Source organism: Mustela lutreola, chromosome 4, assembly GCF_030435805.1.
Source record: "Mustela lutreola isolate mMusLut2 chromosome 4, mMusLut2.pri, whole genome shotgun sequence".
Taxonomy (NCBI): domain Eukaryota; kingdom Metazoa; phylum Chordata; class Mammalia; order Carnivora; family Mustelidae; genus Mustela; species Mustela lutreola.
In genome coordinates this window covers 91419544-91435047 of record NC_081293.1, presented here as the reverse complement: position 1 = coordinate 91435047, position 15504 = coordinate 91419544, and the positions used below count along the sequence as shown (strand labels likewise).

At 48.4% G+C, this 15504-nt stretch overlaps 1 protein-coding gene across 2 annotated transcripts in view; it reads right to left on the bottom strand.

Moving 5' to 3' along the window:
• Positions 1 to 6127, bottom strand: part of GALNT2 (polypeptide N-acetylgalactosaminyltransferase 2) — a 176068-nt gene extending 169941 nt beyond the window's left edge. Inside the window, exon 1 of one of the 2 annotated variants that reach the window (XM_059170536.1) lies at positions 5869 to 6127. In XM_059170536.1, coding sequence (XP_059026519.1) covers positions 5869 to 5994 — 126 coding nt within the window. In that variant the 5' untranslated portion in view covers positions 5995 to 6127. The remainder of the gene's footprint in view (positions 1 to 5868) is intronic. The other variant, XM_059170535.1, reaches the window with a different exon arrangement.
• Between the last annotated feature and the right edge of the window lie 9377 nt (positions 6128 to 15504).

Sequence of the window (15504 nt, the reverse complement as noted above, 5' to 3'; positions counted from 1 at the left end):
CAAATCCTCCTGCCAGCTAAGAGACAAGGTCAAGTTCTACGAGGGCATGAGTGTCCACTGGGGTGCCCCCTCCAACACTTTCAATCTAGTTCTCGAAGGATTGTTTCTCACCAGGGCCAGCCTATCCTGAAACCCACTCTGGAGAGTCTGCTCGTGGGAGTGCCAGACAGGAGATCCGCCTTCAAAAACTTCACCAATAAGGCAGTTGGAGGCAAGGCTCCAAGACGACAGGAAGGGAACCAGGGTCCCCAGTAGTAAGGAGAATCGAACATTGCCTCAAAGGAAAGGTGACCTTTCAGGTCAGAGAAGTGAGCCCAGGCCAACGCTTCCTTGGGTCCAAGTGGCACACTTACAGGAGTGCTACTCAACACCCAGGCTCCAAAAGGGCCATGCAGTGGCAGGTGTTAATTCTTTGGTTGCTGATCATGGAGGAGGGAGCCCAAGGGAAGGGACCTGGACAGCCAGGGGCTGGGAGCCCTTTGGGGTCTTTAGATGGGTACTTAATTAATAACCAGCACGGAAGCATCCCCCTGTTCTAATCTGTGCAACAGCCCCGTATGGGTGTGTTTCCATGTGGACATCCACACGGCTTGTATGTCTCAGCAAACCTTCCAGAACAGGATTCACAAGGAGAAAAGCAGAAGAACAAGAAGGGGGAGTGGATTTGGCCAGGTATGGCTATTTTCTCATCCCACGAATTCTGCTGGGCCAGCTAGGAGACCTCACAGATTCTTCCCCCTCACCACCACCCCAGGAATACCCTGTGCCTTTCCCAGGATCCCAGCCACAACCTCAAAGTCAACTCCTACATGTGCCTGGGTCTCTGCCGCCAGCAGCCTCACCCTCACCACCTCCTCCTCCTCCTTCCACCAAGCCCACTGCCTCTGATTTGCTAGAAGGTAGGCAGCCCAGCACTGCCTGCTTCGAAATCGACTTCTTCCCAAACTTACTTCCTGCCCTCCAGAGATCTGGAAAACATGAAGGGCAAAACAAGATATTATAGAATCTAAAGCCATAAACCTATCGACCACCTCTCGATGACCTCCTCCCCTGTTCCGAAGAGGAATCCCACCACGCATGAGAAGGTACGGTGCAGAGACAGACAGGGCCTGAAGCCCACATACACCCTTTACCAGCTAGGTCCCCCCAACCCTACCTCAAGGTCTGACAGCCCAAGCAAGCTGACCCTCCCCTGTACGGGGTCCAGCAGCTTCTTCTGCATGCTTGCTGGGAGGTGAAGGGATGCACTTATCACACCAGCACTGTTTATCAGTCACAATCTGTCCCCTTACGTTTGAGCACCCGGAGGCAGCCACAACATAACTAGGGAACAAGGAAACTTGGTTTTCCTTACAGAACAGTCTCCATCCCAGCGCCCTTTGTCAGGTTCTCCAGCTATAGTGCTTTCCCACCACGAATGCCCTCCCTACCTCAGCTTCAGGCTCTCATCTCCAATGGAACTTCCTTAAACTGCAGACTGACTCTAGGGAGCGAGGTCCACGCACAGACTCCCAGCTCTACTGACACCCATCCAAGCACGTGGCAGCTTCACGTCCCATCTCGTAGCAGTCACAGGAGAGCAGTCACGGCCACCTCCCCCCCTGCCCGAAGAGGCAAGGCTACAGGGGCAGGGGAGGAGAGCCCAGATCTGAGGGGTGGGGGGGCATGGAGCAGGCTGGCTTCCTTGCCACAAGAAACCTCCACCTCGGGCCACATTCACAGAGATACCCCCACTGCTTACCCAACCACAGAGAAAGGTGTGGCCTCCACCCAAGCTTTCCTGCTGGCTGCCCATAGGTGGGACACCGCAGTGGGGTTCCAGAGAGTTGGCATGTCTGGACCCCTCCCCCAAAAGGCAGCCCTTAATGTCATTCAAGGTTCTTCAGTCCGAGCCCAGATACACTGAACAAATCAATGTCAGAGGAATGGATGAAGGATAAAAGACAAAATAAAAACGTCAACGATTTTCCAGAGAGCAAGAAGACACTGCAGATTCCTGGTTCGATATATTTTCAAGGAGTATTTCTGCCTTTTACTTTTTCCTTATCCCCCCAAACTTCTAAACCATTTATTCCGTGTCTACTGTTCCCCAACACCTACTGCTGGCATTTAGCTCACCGCCACAAGGTGAAAATGATGATCCCCACTGTAAAGAGGAGAAACGGAGAGTCAGAGAAGCTCGTTAAATTAATAAAGGTCACTAAGCAAAAGGGGGTGGAGAGCTAAGGTCACTCAGTGCCAATAAGTGGATTCGTGCCATTCTTCCTGTGAATGTCCACCACCCAGCTCAAAACACCCTGCTGTTTCCCATGATGGACCAAATTAAAAACCAACAAGTCAGCTTGGTGTGCGAAACCCTCTCTATAGCCCAGTCCCCAACTCCTTCTCCAGTTTCAAACCCTACTGTCCCCCTATACGTGTCCCATGCCCCAACCAAGTGGGGTCTCTCATCACTCCCTCTTCCCCCCAAAAGCCTCCTGCAAGATCACCCCCAAAGTCCTCCACTCTCGCACCCCCAGAGTAAGGGCAGCCCTGTGCCCGCTCATCAGGGAGGGGAGATGGAAAGCAAATGGGCCGCCCAGCCCTTGGTCCTGTCCTTCAGCTACGGCTTTCCCTCACTTCCCGAGGGTGGGAGCAGCACAGAAAAGGGGGGGTCTCAGACTGGACACACTCTCTTTCAGGAGCAATCATGCTTCACATACTGGGAAATCCTCCCCTTTCCAGCCTCAACAGCCACACTTTATCCAGAGGCAGGTTCACTGCAACAGAAATCCCTTCTTTTCTACGGCTCCATCCAAGGAGCCAAGGCCTGGGGGAGACTTAACATGATTAAAATTTTAGAGCATTTAAGATGCTTAAAGGAAAGGCATCCTTGGAGTGCAAAGCATCAGTTGTGGGGGCGGGGGGCAAACTATGGGAGGAGTGGAGAGATCTACACAAATGCAAATGCACTGATTTTTGACAATATTACGCAGAAACTGATTGACCTCACACCCCAGACCTCAGCCTTGCGTCCCAGATGGTGCAGCAATGGCCCGACTGCCTTTGAGCACCTGCTCCTGTCTTCCTTTATTAGATCTGCAACCTGAGGTGGGGTGGCTTTCTGGGTTTTGCCAAGTGAAGAATAACCATCTCGAGAAGAGTTATTTAACAGCAGGGCACACAGTGACAAGGCCGGGAGGGGCTGCTGAAGCAGCAGAAACACCAGGCCCGCACCCGTCAGACAATCCCCCAAAGCCTAATCCTGAAGACTGGTACCCCGGTGAAAAACGCCGGGGCAGAGAGAAATTGGCTCAATATGGAAGGAAAGGCTTGACTTACTATAGCGTTGCGTGGAGCAAGAGAAGAAACATCCATTCCACTTGCATCTTAAAAAACTATCACTAGTATTTAAATTCTGCCTTAACTTGCATACCACGTGATCTTTTTTCATGTCCATACTTTGCAAGCTAAAAAAAAAAGACAAAACAAAGCAAAAAAAACTACATATTTCCTTTTATCATAAGGATGAACTAAATTTGAAGACTCTTGAGTCTTAAAATCCATGAAAACAATTCAGGGGGAAGGAAGACGACGCAGTTTTATACTTTGGATTCGGAAATTCAGGACAGTAGGGCTCTATTCAAGCCCTTCAGAACAATCTCACAGCTTCGAGTTTTATACCAGGGTCCACAACACTAAGTTAATGAGTCTTTTACTGCGATTTCAAAAGCTATTGCATTTACACACCTCTTTCTCAACTGACAAATCACTAAACCATTCTAAGGGCTAGGATTAAATTTTATGGTTCGTTGACAGAATAGAATCCCAAGTCACCACTCCATGTATAATTGTTCATTGCCCATGCATTTTTTTTCCTACCTGATCTCTGTACCTTCCCATTGCCACTAGGTCACAAAGAGTTCTTGCATTTTTTTTTTTTTTTAAATTAAGGGTACCACTTCAGGGGTTAACACAGAGGACCCCTCAAAACCCAGCAGCTGAAGCCCACAAGGGAGAAATCAGTCTCTCTGGATGCTAAGGCCACACTGTTGCTATGTCTAAGCACATGTACTCATGCAAGTGCCAAACCAAGGAAAGAGAAATACCAGTGTGGCTTATTTGTTTTTCTTTTGCATGAAAGGCAGAAGGCTTTGCCAGGTCCTACCGGCACACCAGGCCATGTGGACCTGCCAAGGCCCATTTTTCTGCAAAGCAAAGTTTTGAGAATAATTCCAGTTTAACATGACCGTAGTTTTCAAAGGGCTGCACTGCTCCTACTGGATGCCCTGCTCGCTGCCCTTCAAAAGCAAACAAGAGACTTCAGGTACACAGACAGCAGTTCCCTGCATTAAAAAAAGGAAAGAAAAAAAATGGGCTAAGAGCACACTGCTGGCTCAGGACTAAGCTAGGCCAATCCAGCACATGGAAAGACTTTTCATTTCTGCCCCCGCCAGACAGAGCAAACCCAGGACTCAAACAAGATACCTACCTCATCTAATACCTTCAGGTGAGAATGAATGAATGAATGAATGAAAGAGTAAGAGAAAGAAACAAACCAGGGGGGAAATCCCTGAAGAAGCCTCGACTTCTGACTCTCAGGCTAGGAAGTCTGTTCATACTGTCAATCCCGTCTGCCTTGTTCCAGAATACCATTCCCTAGTCCCAGCCCAACCCGCGGTCCACCTCCATTAACTCAGTATTTCCTGGGTTTGCCGAGCCACTAAACGTCACAGTAATGAGGGTTACAGGATTTCGGAAAAGATAACGCGGCTTTCAAAGCCGATTCCCCACCAAACACCTCAACCCCGCGGGCGGCATGTGCACCGCCAAAGCCCTGGGCTCCCAGCGGGCGCCCGACCGCAGAACCCTGCCGCTGGGGCGTCTCTGGCCGCTCGATTTCCTCCTGGGCGGTCCCGGTGGCTTGCACGGTCCCCACGGCCTAACCACTCGGCCCCTGGGAGCCTGCTCCAAGCACAGCTATGGACCAGGGACCGGCCCCGCGTAACCGGGCAGCGGGGCAGGGGGCCACGGCCGGGCGGCGGGGGCCGAGCGGACCCGGCCGTAACACCCGGACGAGAAGGGAAGATGCTGAGGACGGGCGGTTCGGGATGTCCGCGACCCGCTTCACTCCCCGCGCAGAGGCGCGCTGGCCGTCCGCTTGCACCCGCCCTGGGAGTCCGTTCAGTCCCGCCCGGGGCCGGCCGCACACCCCCCACCGCACACCCCCCAGCGCGCCCCCAGAGGTAGCGTACGGAGAGAAAGGGGCAGCGTCCCCGGCCTGCCCGGGACCACCACTCCCCGTGACGAGGGGGAACAGGGTGAGGACTGCGGCGGCTTGTACCAAAGGGCGGCGAAGAAACTTGGACTCCTGTCTCCGGTACCTGACACTTCGCAAAGGCGGCCGCCTCTCCCTCCCCTCCTGCCCACCCCCTTCTGTGGGTCCCAACACCCCCGCGGCGAAACTTCCCGCTGCAGGGGACGGGGCTCCCGGCGGCCGGACAGGACTCAACTTCAATTACGTGGAGCAGACAGAGGGGGACGTCTGCGGAGGGGGACTGGGGGCGACGAGAAAGGCGTCCGGGGTCCCCAGCCCCTGCGGGGCGGCGCCGGGTCGCCCTCTCCCGAGCCGGGCGAGCGTAGAGGGGCCGGGGGCACCCCTGGCCCTGGCGAATCGGTTGGGAAGCCCGAGGAGGGGAGCGGGGGCCCGAGCCTAGGTCCGGGCAGAGGCCAGCAGGAGGGGCAGCAGAGCCCCTCGGCGCCCGGCCGGCCACGTCGGAGCAGGGGTCTGCAGCCGGGCAGGGGGCGCGTCGGCGCGGGAGGGGCCGGCGGGGAAAGCGGAGTCGGGCGGGGGAGGGGGGCCGGGCCCGGGCAGGGCGCCCCACTCACCTTCCTGCCGGCGCCGCCGCCCGCGCCCGCGGCCAGCGCGGAGCCGCCCCCCGAGTACATGTAGTAGGCGATGCCCAGCACCCACAGGAAGGCGAAGCAGAGCAGTATCCGCGAACGCCGCCGCATTCTCCCCTCTCGGCCGCCGGCCGCGGCCGCCGCTGCTCGCGAGTGCTGCCTGGGGCCGGCGCGGGCGGGGAGCGGGCCGGGGGAGGAGCGGAGGAAGGGGAAGGGCGCGGCGGCGGCTCCTCCTCCGGCGCGGGCAGCTGCTCAGCGGCGGCGAAGGCGGCGCGCGCCCAGCGCCCGAGCTCCGCCCCGGGCCGGGAGCGCGGCGCGGCGCCCTAGCAGGAAGCGGCGGCCTCGGAGGCGGCGGGCGGGTCAGGGAGCAAAGGGCGACCAATCGGCGGCGGCTGCGGGGGCCGAGGCGCGGGCCGGAGGAGGGGATTACCGCGTCTCCATGGCTGCGGCACGCGGGGGTTCCGCCGGGAGGGCCTCCGGGAGCCCGGCCGCCGCCCCGCCCCCTCTGCGTCCTCCCCGCCGCGGCCCCTGAGTGACAGGTGGCTGCCCGGCGCCGGGCGGAGCGCGCGCACACGTGCGCACACACACACGTGCACACGCACCCGGGACCCTGGCGGTCAAGGCTGCCGCGCGCCGCCCCGCCTAGGCTGTCACCTCTTGGGTCCGGGGTCTTGGGGACCGACTCGGACCCTTAGCGGCCGGCCCACCTGAGCGTTTTGGTTGCAAACCCGCCTGCCGGACCCGACTTCGCAGCTGCTCGCTGCAGTTTTCTTACTAATCTTGCAGCAAAACATCCCTGATCCCCAGCTGCCCATTTCATGTGATTATTTAGTCACAGGTGGGAGCCTCCAGGTAGAATAAGAGAAGTCCAGAGAATATTTTTCCGAGAATGGACAGCTCTGAATAGCAGGATTCTTTTGTTTTATTTTGTTTTTAATCATGAAAGGGGAAGAAGGGACGCAATATATATATTTTTCAATCTTTCCCTTTTAATGTGTTGCTTTCTTAAAAGAAGAAAGAAGAGTTAACACAGAAGCATCTCAGGGAGACTCATCTGTCTTGTAACAGAATCTGGGTAACCTTGATGATGCCCTTGCCACACTCAAAGTTTCCCGTGCTCCTAGGAAAGAAAGTAAATGTTGCTTGGCACTTGGTATTTCAAAAGTGATTCCAGGAGCTTCCCAGTCTGGAGGATGATGGCAGCTTCATGAATCTGAATCTCCACTCGCATCTTCAACAAAATGCAAACACCAATAAGCCTTCAGCACTACTGGGAGAGGGAATGCCAGGAACTGAACTTCTAATTACTTCTTAAGTAGAAGAAAGAAAAGACATCAAATTCCAGCAGAGCTCCCTCCGCTGTTGCCAAGGACTTAAGTGAAGTCCTGGCTTAAAACCTCTACAAAGAGAAAGTCCAACACCAAGAACTAAAACAGAACACAGGTACTTAACAGGGAATAGGTTTGAAAGAGAATGGGACAGGAGGTGGCAGCCTTGAAGAAGCCTTGCTTCTGGGAAGAGTCAAACAAATAAAGAAAGAGTAATGCCCTTTGGAGGCCTGGCAGTGAAGGGATAGAAGGAAGTAAAAAGGGCAAATTAAAGATCCTGCAGAAATAAAAGACAGCCAGTCCCTCCCCCAGACACCGTGACCTATTGAAAACTGCACTTCACTCTACAGATAGAAGAGAACATTCCTGAACTGGGAGCCCTGTGTCAAAATTCCCAGTAACAGAATAGCATCTGATTGGCAGCATACGAAGCTACCATTAAAAGAAAATAAAAACGAAAAAGGAATCACATTTGTTTTGATGGGAAAAAAAAAAAAGAATCGTAGCATTTTCGGCTAATGAAAATACACACACACACACCCCTAAAACCAGGAAGCAGGAGGAATTGTAACACCACCCAGCAAACCACCAAACTGACCAAAGCATTATGTGGACACGTGCACACATCCAGACGTACATATACGCACACATAGGGACAACTACAATGAGAAATTTAAAAACTAAGAACAAACTAGACAAACAGGAAGAAATGCAACAAAAGTTGATCAAATTCAGGGAAGAAGTTGAAAATAAGACAGAACTCCCTGAAAGACCGAGAATAATTACAGAGTGCCCATGGGAGAATAGAGTCAAATAAAAATAGGTAAAAGGACACTAAAGAATGGCAAGAAAATAATCAAGACATTGAAAATAACTTAAAGAAAGAAGCAAAGTGTTCAAAGAGAAGTGGTTGGAATGAATGGAAATGAGGACCAAAACGCCTATAACCAGAGTCCTCAACACAGAAGCACCATGGAAGCAGAATTAGTATTAAAACTATAACCTCAGGGCTCCTGGGTGGCTTAGCGGGTTAAGCCTCTGCCTTCGGCTCAGGTCATGATCTTAGGGTCCTGGGATCGAGCCGGGCATCGGGCATCGGGCTCTCTGCTCAGCGGGGAGCCTGCTTCCCTTCCTTCTCTCTCTGCCTGCCTCTGCCTGCCTCTGCCTGCTTGTGATCTCTGTCTGTCAAATAAGTAAATAAAAATCTTTAAAAAAATTTAGAAAAATAGGACCACCTGGGTGACTCAGTGGTTGGGCCTCTGCCTTTGTCTCAGGCCATGGTCTTGGGGTCCTGGGATCGAGCCCCTCATCGAGCTCTCTGCTAAGTGGGGAGCCTGCTTCCCTCCCTCTCTGCCTGCTGCTCTGCCTACTTGTGATCTCTCTATCAAATAAATAAATAAAAATCTTTATAAATAAATAAATAAATAAATAAAACTATAATCTCCGATGGAATATTCAATGTAACTACATCATGATGGATAATACAGCTTGGCCCATTTGAAAGTTATTAACAGAGTAGGTCTCATTACAAGGAAAACAACTTTTTTTTTCTTTTTTTATCCACGAGGTGATGAATGTTAACTTTATTGTGGTCATCATTTCACAATATATGTTTGTCAAGTCATTATGCTGTACCACTGCTATGGTGTTTATACAGTGATGTCAACTATAAAATTAAAACGGGGAAATTCTGTAATCCTGGAAGAGAATTCGAAGATAGAATTCGAAAAAAACTAAATTGTATATCAGAAGTAACTTCCATGTACCCTGAAAAACTCCAAGACGTATCTTAGTAAAACTATTGGATTTTAAAGGTATCAAGATCAAATTACTTATAGAGATCACAAATTTGGGCTGGTATCAGACTTCTGAAGAACATTACACAAAGCCAGGGAACAACAGAGCACCATTTACAAGAACCAAGAAGCTCAATGCGAGAAAATATCAGCCAAGGATTTTTGTGTGCAGCTATAAACACACAGAAAGGAACTGGGTGCAAAAATTCAGAGACCAGTATATGCCTTTCCTGGGGAGTAAGATTCCCCCCATCCAAGAGAAAACAGAGAAAAACCAACAAAATGACCGATGGAGACCATTTATATATTTAATTGGCAGAAGAATAGTATGTAGACATTATACTTTCTGGTAAAGTAAAACACCAGCAGCTAAAAGTAGTTGAAGGAGAAGGGAAAGAGAAAAGAGAAAACAGAATCATATCATTGACTATTAAACAGGCAGTAAATGGAAGTCAAAGGAGACCCTATAAAATTCACAGCCAAATGTTGAAAGGTTAGGAAACAAGGAAGGAAGGAAGGGTAATATAAAAATATAAAACTTGGCCACAAAGCAAAATATATATATTCTCCAAAATCAGAAACCCTATTCTAAAACCATAAGACAAAAAATTTTAAAATAGCAAAGAATACATACCAGATAGTGGGGGGGGGGGCGGGGGGCGGGGAAGAAGAGTAGTAAGTACAGTATAGTACATGTGGCAATTGTCAAAGAAAATAATATGACAGAGCTGAGACTAAATCATATTATAATATCATTTACAAAAGGGTTTAATTTACATATTAAAATATTTTCAAAGGGCGCCTGGGTGGCTCAGTCAGTTGATCATTGACTTGATTTCAGCTCAGGTCATGACCTCAGGATCCTGGGATTGAGCCCCCAGTCAAACCATGCACTCACCGGGGAGTCTGCTTGAGGATTCTCTCTCCTTCTCCCTCTGCCCCTCCCCTTGCTCATTATCTCTCTCCCTCTCTCAAATAAATAAATAAATCTTAAAAAAAAAAAAAAGATTTTAAAATCTGTTTATAAAAGAATACCCACATCTAGAGGCTCCTGGGTCGCTCAGTCACTTGAGTGTCAGACTCCTGGTTTAGACTCAGGTCATGATCTCAGGGTCCTGAGATGGAGCCCCCTGTCAGGCTCTGTGTTCAGCAGGTTGTCTGCTTGAGATTTTCTCCCTCTGCTCCTCCCCCACCAAAATAAATAAATAAATCTTAAAAAAAAAAAAAAAGGAAAGAAAACCAAAATCTAAAAAAAGCAGGAACTGTGATTGTAATATTAAAGTAGAACATTGAAGAACAATTTATAACTAAAACATCAAGTCCCAATGAAAGTATGTGTCAGTTAGGATTTGGTCAGAGGAGTAAAACCATTATTAATGTTGTAGAGTAAGGGCCATATGATAGAGTTTAAACTTTGTACAGTGTTGGGGGTACAAAAAAAAAGTCAATAGAAGTCTATTTCCATTGTGTGTAGCAACAAATCTGAGGTCACTGTAACTTTCAGACCTGGCAGTCCAAAAATAATAATGTGGTGGTCTAGATGTGGTGCTAGATGCTAGATGTGGTGGTCTGAAGTCATTGAAGTCACAGGGGCTTGAGGATGTGAGGCCAAGGAAATAAGCCAGTCTTAGGGAGACAAATACTACAGAACCCCCTAATATGAGGTACCTAGAGCAGGACAATTCCTATGTACAAAGTTTCAGCTTGGGAAGAAGAAAAAGTTCTGGAGATGGATGGTGGGGACGGTTGCACAAGCCTGTGAAAGTTCTTAATGCCACAGAGCACTTAAAAGTGGTTCAAATGGTAAATTTTATGTTATCTATATTTTACCTCACTTTGAAAAGAGACATGACTAATTGGACAGAAATATTTCCACATGCATCATAGATAAAGGGGTAGTATCCTAACATAGAAGGAACTCAGACATTGAGAAGGGCAAAAACACATATAAAGACAATTCACAGCAAAGATCTGAAGAGTCTGTAAACATATGAGAAGGTATTCCATTTCACTCATAGTAGACTTGCAAATTAACACTACAGAGACACTATTTATCCCACCCCTAGCCCCCACAAATTGGCAAAAATTCAAAAGCTTAACAAAACACTGTTGGCTGGACTGTAAGAAAGAATAAGGAAGACTTCTGTGAACAGGTATGGAGTGACTTCCAGGGTATGATATTAAATTTTAAAAAAAAACTGGGACAGAGTATAAATTATATGCTATTTTTGTAAGAAATAAGGGAAAACACGAGAACATACAAATGCCTGCTTTTTTGGGCAACATGCACACATCCACACACATTCACACACACAAAATAATGTTTTACCAGAAAACAATGAAATGAGATACCCGTAAAGGGCAAGAGGATAAGGTGGAGAGGATAGAAGGGGTGACACCTTCTTTTTCCTAGGTTTGACTTTTGGAAACATGTTAATGGCCTCCAAAAATAAAATAAAATCAACAAAGATGGGGGTCCTAAAAATGTAATCCAAAGAGAAAGACCTGAACCCAACTATACTGCAAATTAATAATGTTACCACACTTGCAGCGGGGGTAAAAGATCTAACACACCCACCTTTTGAACAAATTACTTGGGCCATAGAACCATAGCCTAGAGAATGAAAGAACTTCAAACAATTGTTGAACTCTTCTTCATGTGATTTTCATAGTGTTACAGTGTGGCAATTAAACTGTTTCACGCAGGGCACCTGGGTGGCTCAGTGGGTTAAGCCTCTGCCTTCGGCTCAGGTCATGGTCCCAGGGTCCTGGGATCGAGCCCCACATCAGGCCCTCTGCTCAGCAGGGAGCTTGCTTCCTCTTCTCTCTCTGCCTGCTTCTCTGTGATGTCCGTCTGTCAAATAAATAAATAAAACCTTTGAAAAAAAAATGTTTCATGCATATTGTGCAATGGACATGTAAGAAAATGTATTGCTTTGGGAAGCTAGGATATTCACTGTGGAAGAAAGGGAATATGATATGGAATGATGTATAATGAAAGACAAGGAAAGGGTGAGGAAGGCAAGAAAGATTCCTGTGAAGTAGATTTGGAATCAGAATTAGTAGTATGAGCTGTAAATATATACATATGTTTATACATATACACACTCATGTATGTTCCCTAGACCTGTCCACCGAAAAGATGATACCTCAATAGCAATGAGCACATCTTGCAACAAGATGTTGGTCTCTAACACCATTCTCCACCATAAGGAGGTTTGCTTGGAGAGATCATTGATTCAATGACCAGAGCCTCGAAGGTCTGAAGGAACCTAGAAGACCTTGTTGTCATAGTAAGTAAGAAATAGTAGTAGAGGAATGTTAAACCATCACAGGAGGCAGCTTGAAGGGCCCCCACTGGCTAAATCTAGAAATATATGTATCAAAATCAATACTAAATAAATTGGGAATCTTTGAGTATACGCTGATAATAACTAGATGACCAAATGAAGGAGATAGGAAAGATCTTTGTTTCCATGCCGACCAGTAAATGTGAAGGAAAGGGTAAAACTGAAACTCACCCCCTTGCAACCATCGCAATAGCGATTGGTTGGCGAAAGGGGAGTTTGATGGGAAGGAAGATATTTCCAGCATCCTCAAATACCTTTCAATAGGATATTTATTCATTGCAGGGGGAACTGAGTAACTGGATAGAGGAGAAACAGGAAGATACCTTGGCCAGGTGATCGAGATGACCATCGCTCAGGAGACTCAGACGTACAGCCTGTGTCTGCAGATGCCCCGAGGAGGACATATCAGTATTTCGGTATTCTGGCCAAGAATTCATAACCTGAGTCTAATAATGAATAAATGTTGGAACAAAAACAAAATTGAGGGACAGTCTGTAAAAAATAACTGGTCTGTATTCTGCCAAAACATTACTATGATGAAGGACAAGGGAAGGGTGAAGAACTATTGCAGGTTAATGGACGGAACGAGACATGAGAACTAAATGCAGTATGTGATCCTGAGTCGGGGACCGAAGAATGCCGTGGAGGATGGGGATAGGACAATTAACGAAACTGGATTCGTTAGATTCCAGTAGATTAGGAGAGAGTATCGTGTTACCTGCTATAGCAGGCCTTAGCATATCACCCAGAGTTGCAGTTTTTTTCTTTTTTTAAGATTTTATTTATTTATTTGTCAGAGAGAGCGAGCACAGGCAGACAGAGCGGCAGGCAGAGGCAGCAGGAGAAGCAGTGGGAGAAGCAGGCTCCCCGCTGAGCAAAGAGCCCGATGTGGGACTCGATCCCATGACGCCGGGATCATAACCTGAGCCGAAGGCCGCCGCTTAACCAACTGAGCCACCCAGGCGCCCCAGCATTGCAGTTTCTGATGCTGATAACCTCACTGTCCTCACACAGGGAGATTCTCGTTCTCAGGAAACATGAGCTGAAGGATCAAAGGCTCAAGGGGCAAGTTACTCTCAAAAGGTCTAATGCAACAGATATGGCAAGATATTAGGAAGGAGTGAGTCTGGGTAAAGCGCATATGGGAATTACCTTTGCGACTCTCCCGTAAGGATGATATTATTGATATTAGTATTGTTTTATTTAAAAAGTAATTTAACTTACAGTGCATGGACCCTGATTATTAGTGTTATTCTGCAAATTAGGGGAAGGTGAGAAGCCCGGAATCTCTAACGTTGATTGGCTAACTCTCTTACAACCCTCGCATCTCTTCTCCCTAGGCAGCTGGCACACATGTAACTCCTTCTTTCCATTCCTTTTATGTTTTCTTCCTTTCCTACCATGCCTCCACTCACATGTTCAGCCACACGTGCATGGTTTCTGTATTTTTATAGGAAATGAGCTGAGTAGCAAAGTCTCCAGGAGCACGGACTTGCCCTTCATTCAGCCCCTGGCATGTACAGAACAGTGACTGCCATTTAGCAAGGTAATCTTTTCATGCTGGAAGCCCTTAGAGCCTTTTTCTTGACTGTATAGTACAGCACAAAGAGCTACATATTTGTAGCAACACATAAACAAAGCTTAGATATTTCTCCTGCTAATTCACCGTCCCTGTTACTATCATCAGAGAGATCAGGCACCCTGTACAATTGAATGATATTTGTGTCTTTATACCACGGAACCGTTTTAATAATCTGATGGCTCCATTTCCCTTTGTCTCCAGTATTTGAATGAGGGCAAAATACGCAACTAAGAGAGAACAGAAGAACAAAATTATAATGCTGTCAGTAGGACCAAAATGCTAAACGCTAAGATTGGGTTCTCAGAAGTCTTTCTCCCCCACTCCCAAATTTGAAATGTGTTTACACAGAGGGTTTTTGTCAAAAGGTGAGATTAAAGAACACTGTTCAGGTCCCATCAGAGTCCCAAGACCCACCACAGGATGGCTTTAATGGGAAGGGACACTTTGGAGCAGAACACTTCTGTCTATGTGAGTCAAGGGCTACTGGCCCTCAAAGGTGCCACTCTTAGTGACAGAAGCTCAAAACCCCACATACCCCGTGGAGACATGTGCTGACCACCTGCCACCGTCTTTCCAGAAATTTCCTCACTTGCCTCAAGACTGAGAAATAATTCATCACCGTGATTTAAGTTAAGGAATTCAATTGCCTAAAAATGTAAACATTAACGATGTGCTTACTACATGCCAGGCACTGTTCCAAATGCCGTTCGTGTATTATTTTATGTGATTATTATTAATCTTCGCAACAGCCCGATGAAGCAAATGCCATTATTATTCTACTTTTATATGGAGGCTCAACACCGTTGACTGTTCCTCGCCCAGAGCAACTTCAAGGGCCACAGAGCCTGGGCATGTGAGTGACAAGGAAACATTTGGCTGCACCGCAGGCTAAATGGGTCACCTGGATGGATAGGGATGGGTCTGAGGAAAATGGCACAGCAGGGGCTTGCGGGGATGCCGGAGACCTTCTGGCTGGTGCTGGTGCTGGTTCCCTACTGTGTTGTATGTGGAAAAGGTCAATGGGTTGTACACCTATGATATGCTTTCTACATGAAATTATACTTCAGGGAAAAAAAAAAAAAACATCAGGATGAAGAATCACTGACTTCCTCTCAGTCTCCATAAATGCTCCGTGAAACTCGCCCCCTCACCAGCCTCTGCCTTAAGGGACCGCCCAGCTACTTCCTGTCACCACTTCCTTCCCTCGCCTGCCCTGCAGCCCACACTGCTGGAAGCATCCCCAGAAGCCTCCAGGCAGCCTCCTGGGCTTGTGCACACGGAGCTCCTCACCTCACATTAGGGGAATGTCAGGCCATTGAGGATGATGAACAGGCCACCTGGGCTGCTCACACACCTGATTCTCACGGTTCATCTCATGGATCATTCCGCCCGGGCCTCGTCCCAGCCTCTCGTGCTCCAGACTGGGGAAAGGAGCTCCCAACGAGAGCTGGGATGTCAGCACCATAGTCCCTCACTCCCGCATAGCTCTTTCCCCCCTCAAAATGCTTGGGGTCGTAGGCCACAGGGATCTGGGGGAAAACACAACATCCCCACAACAGCCCTAT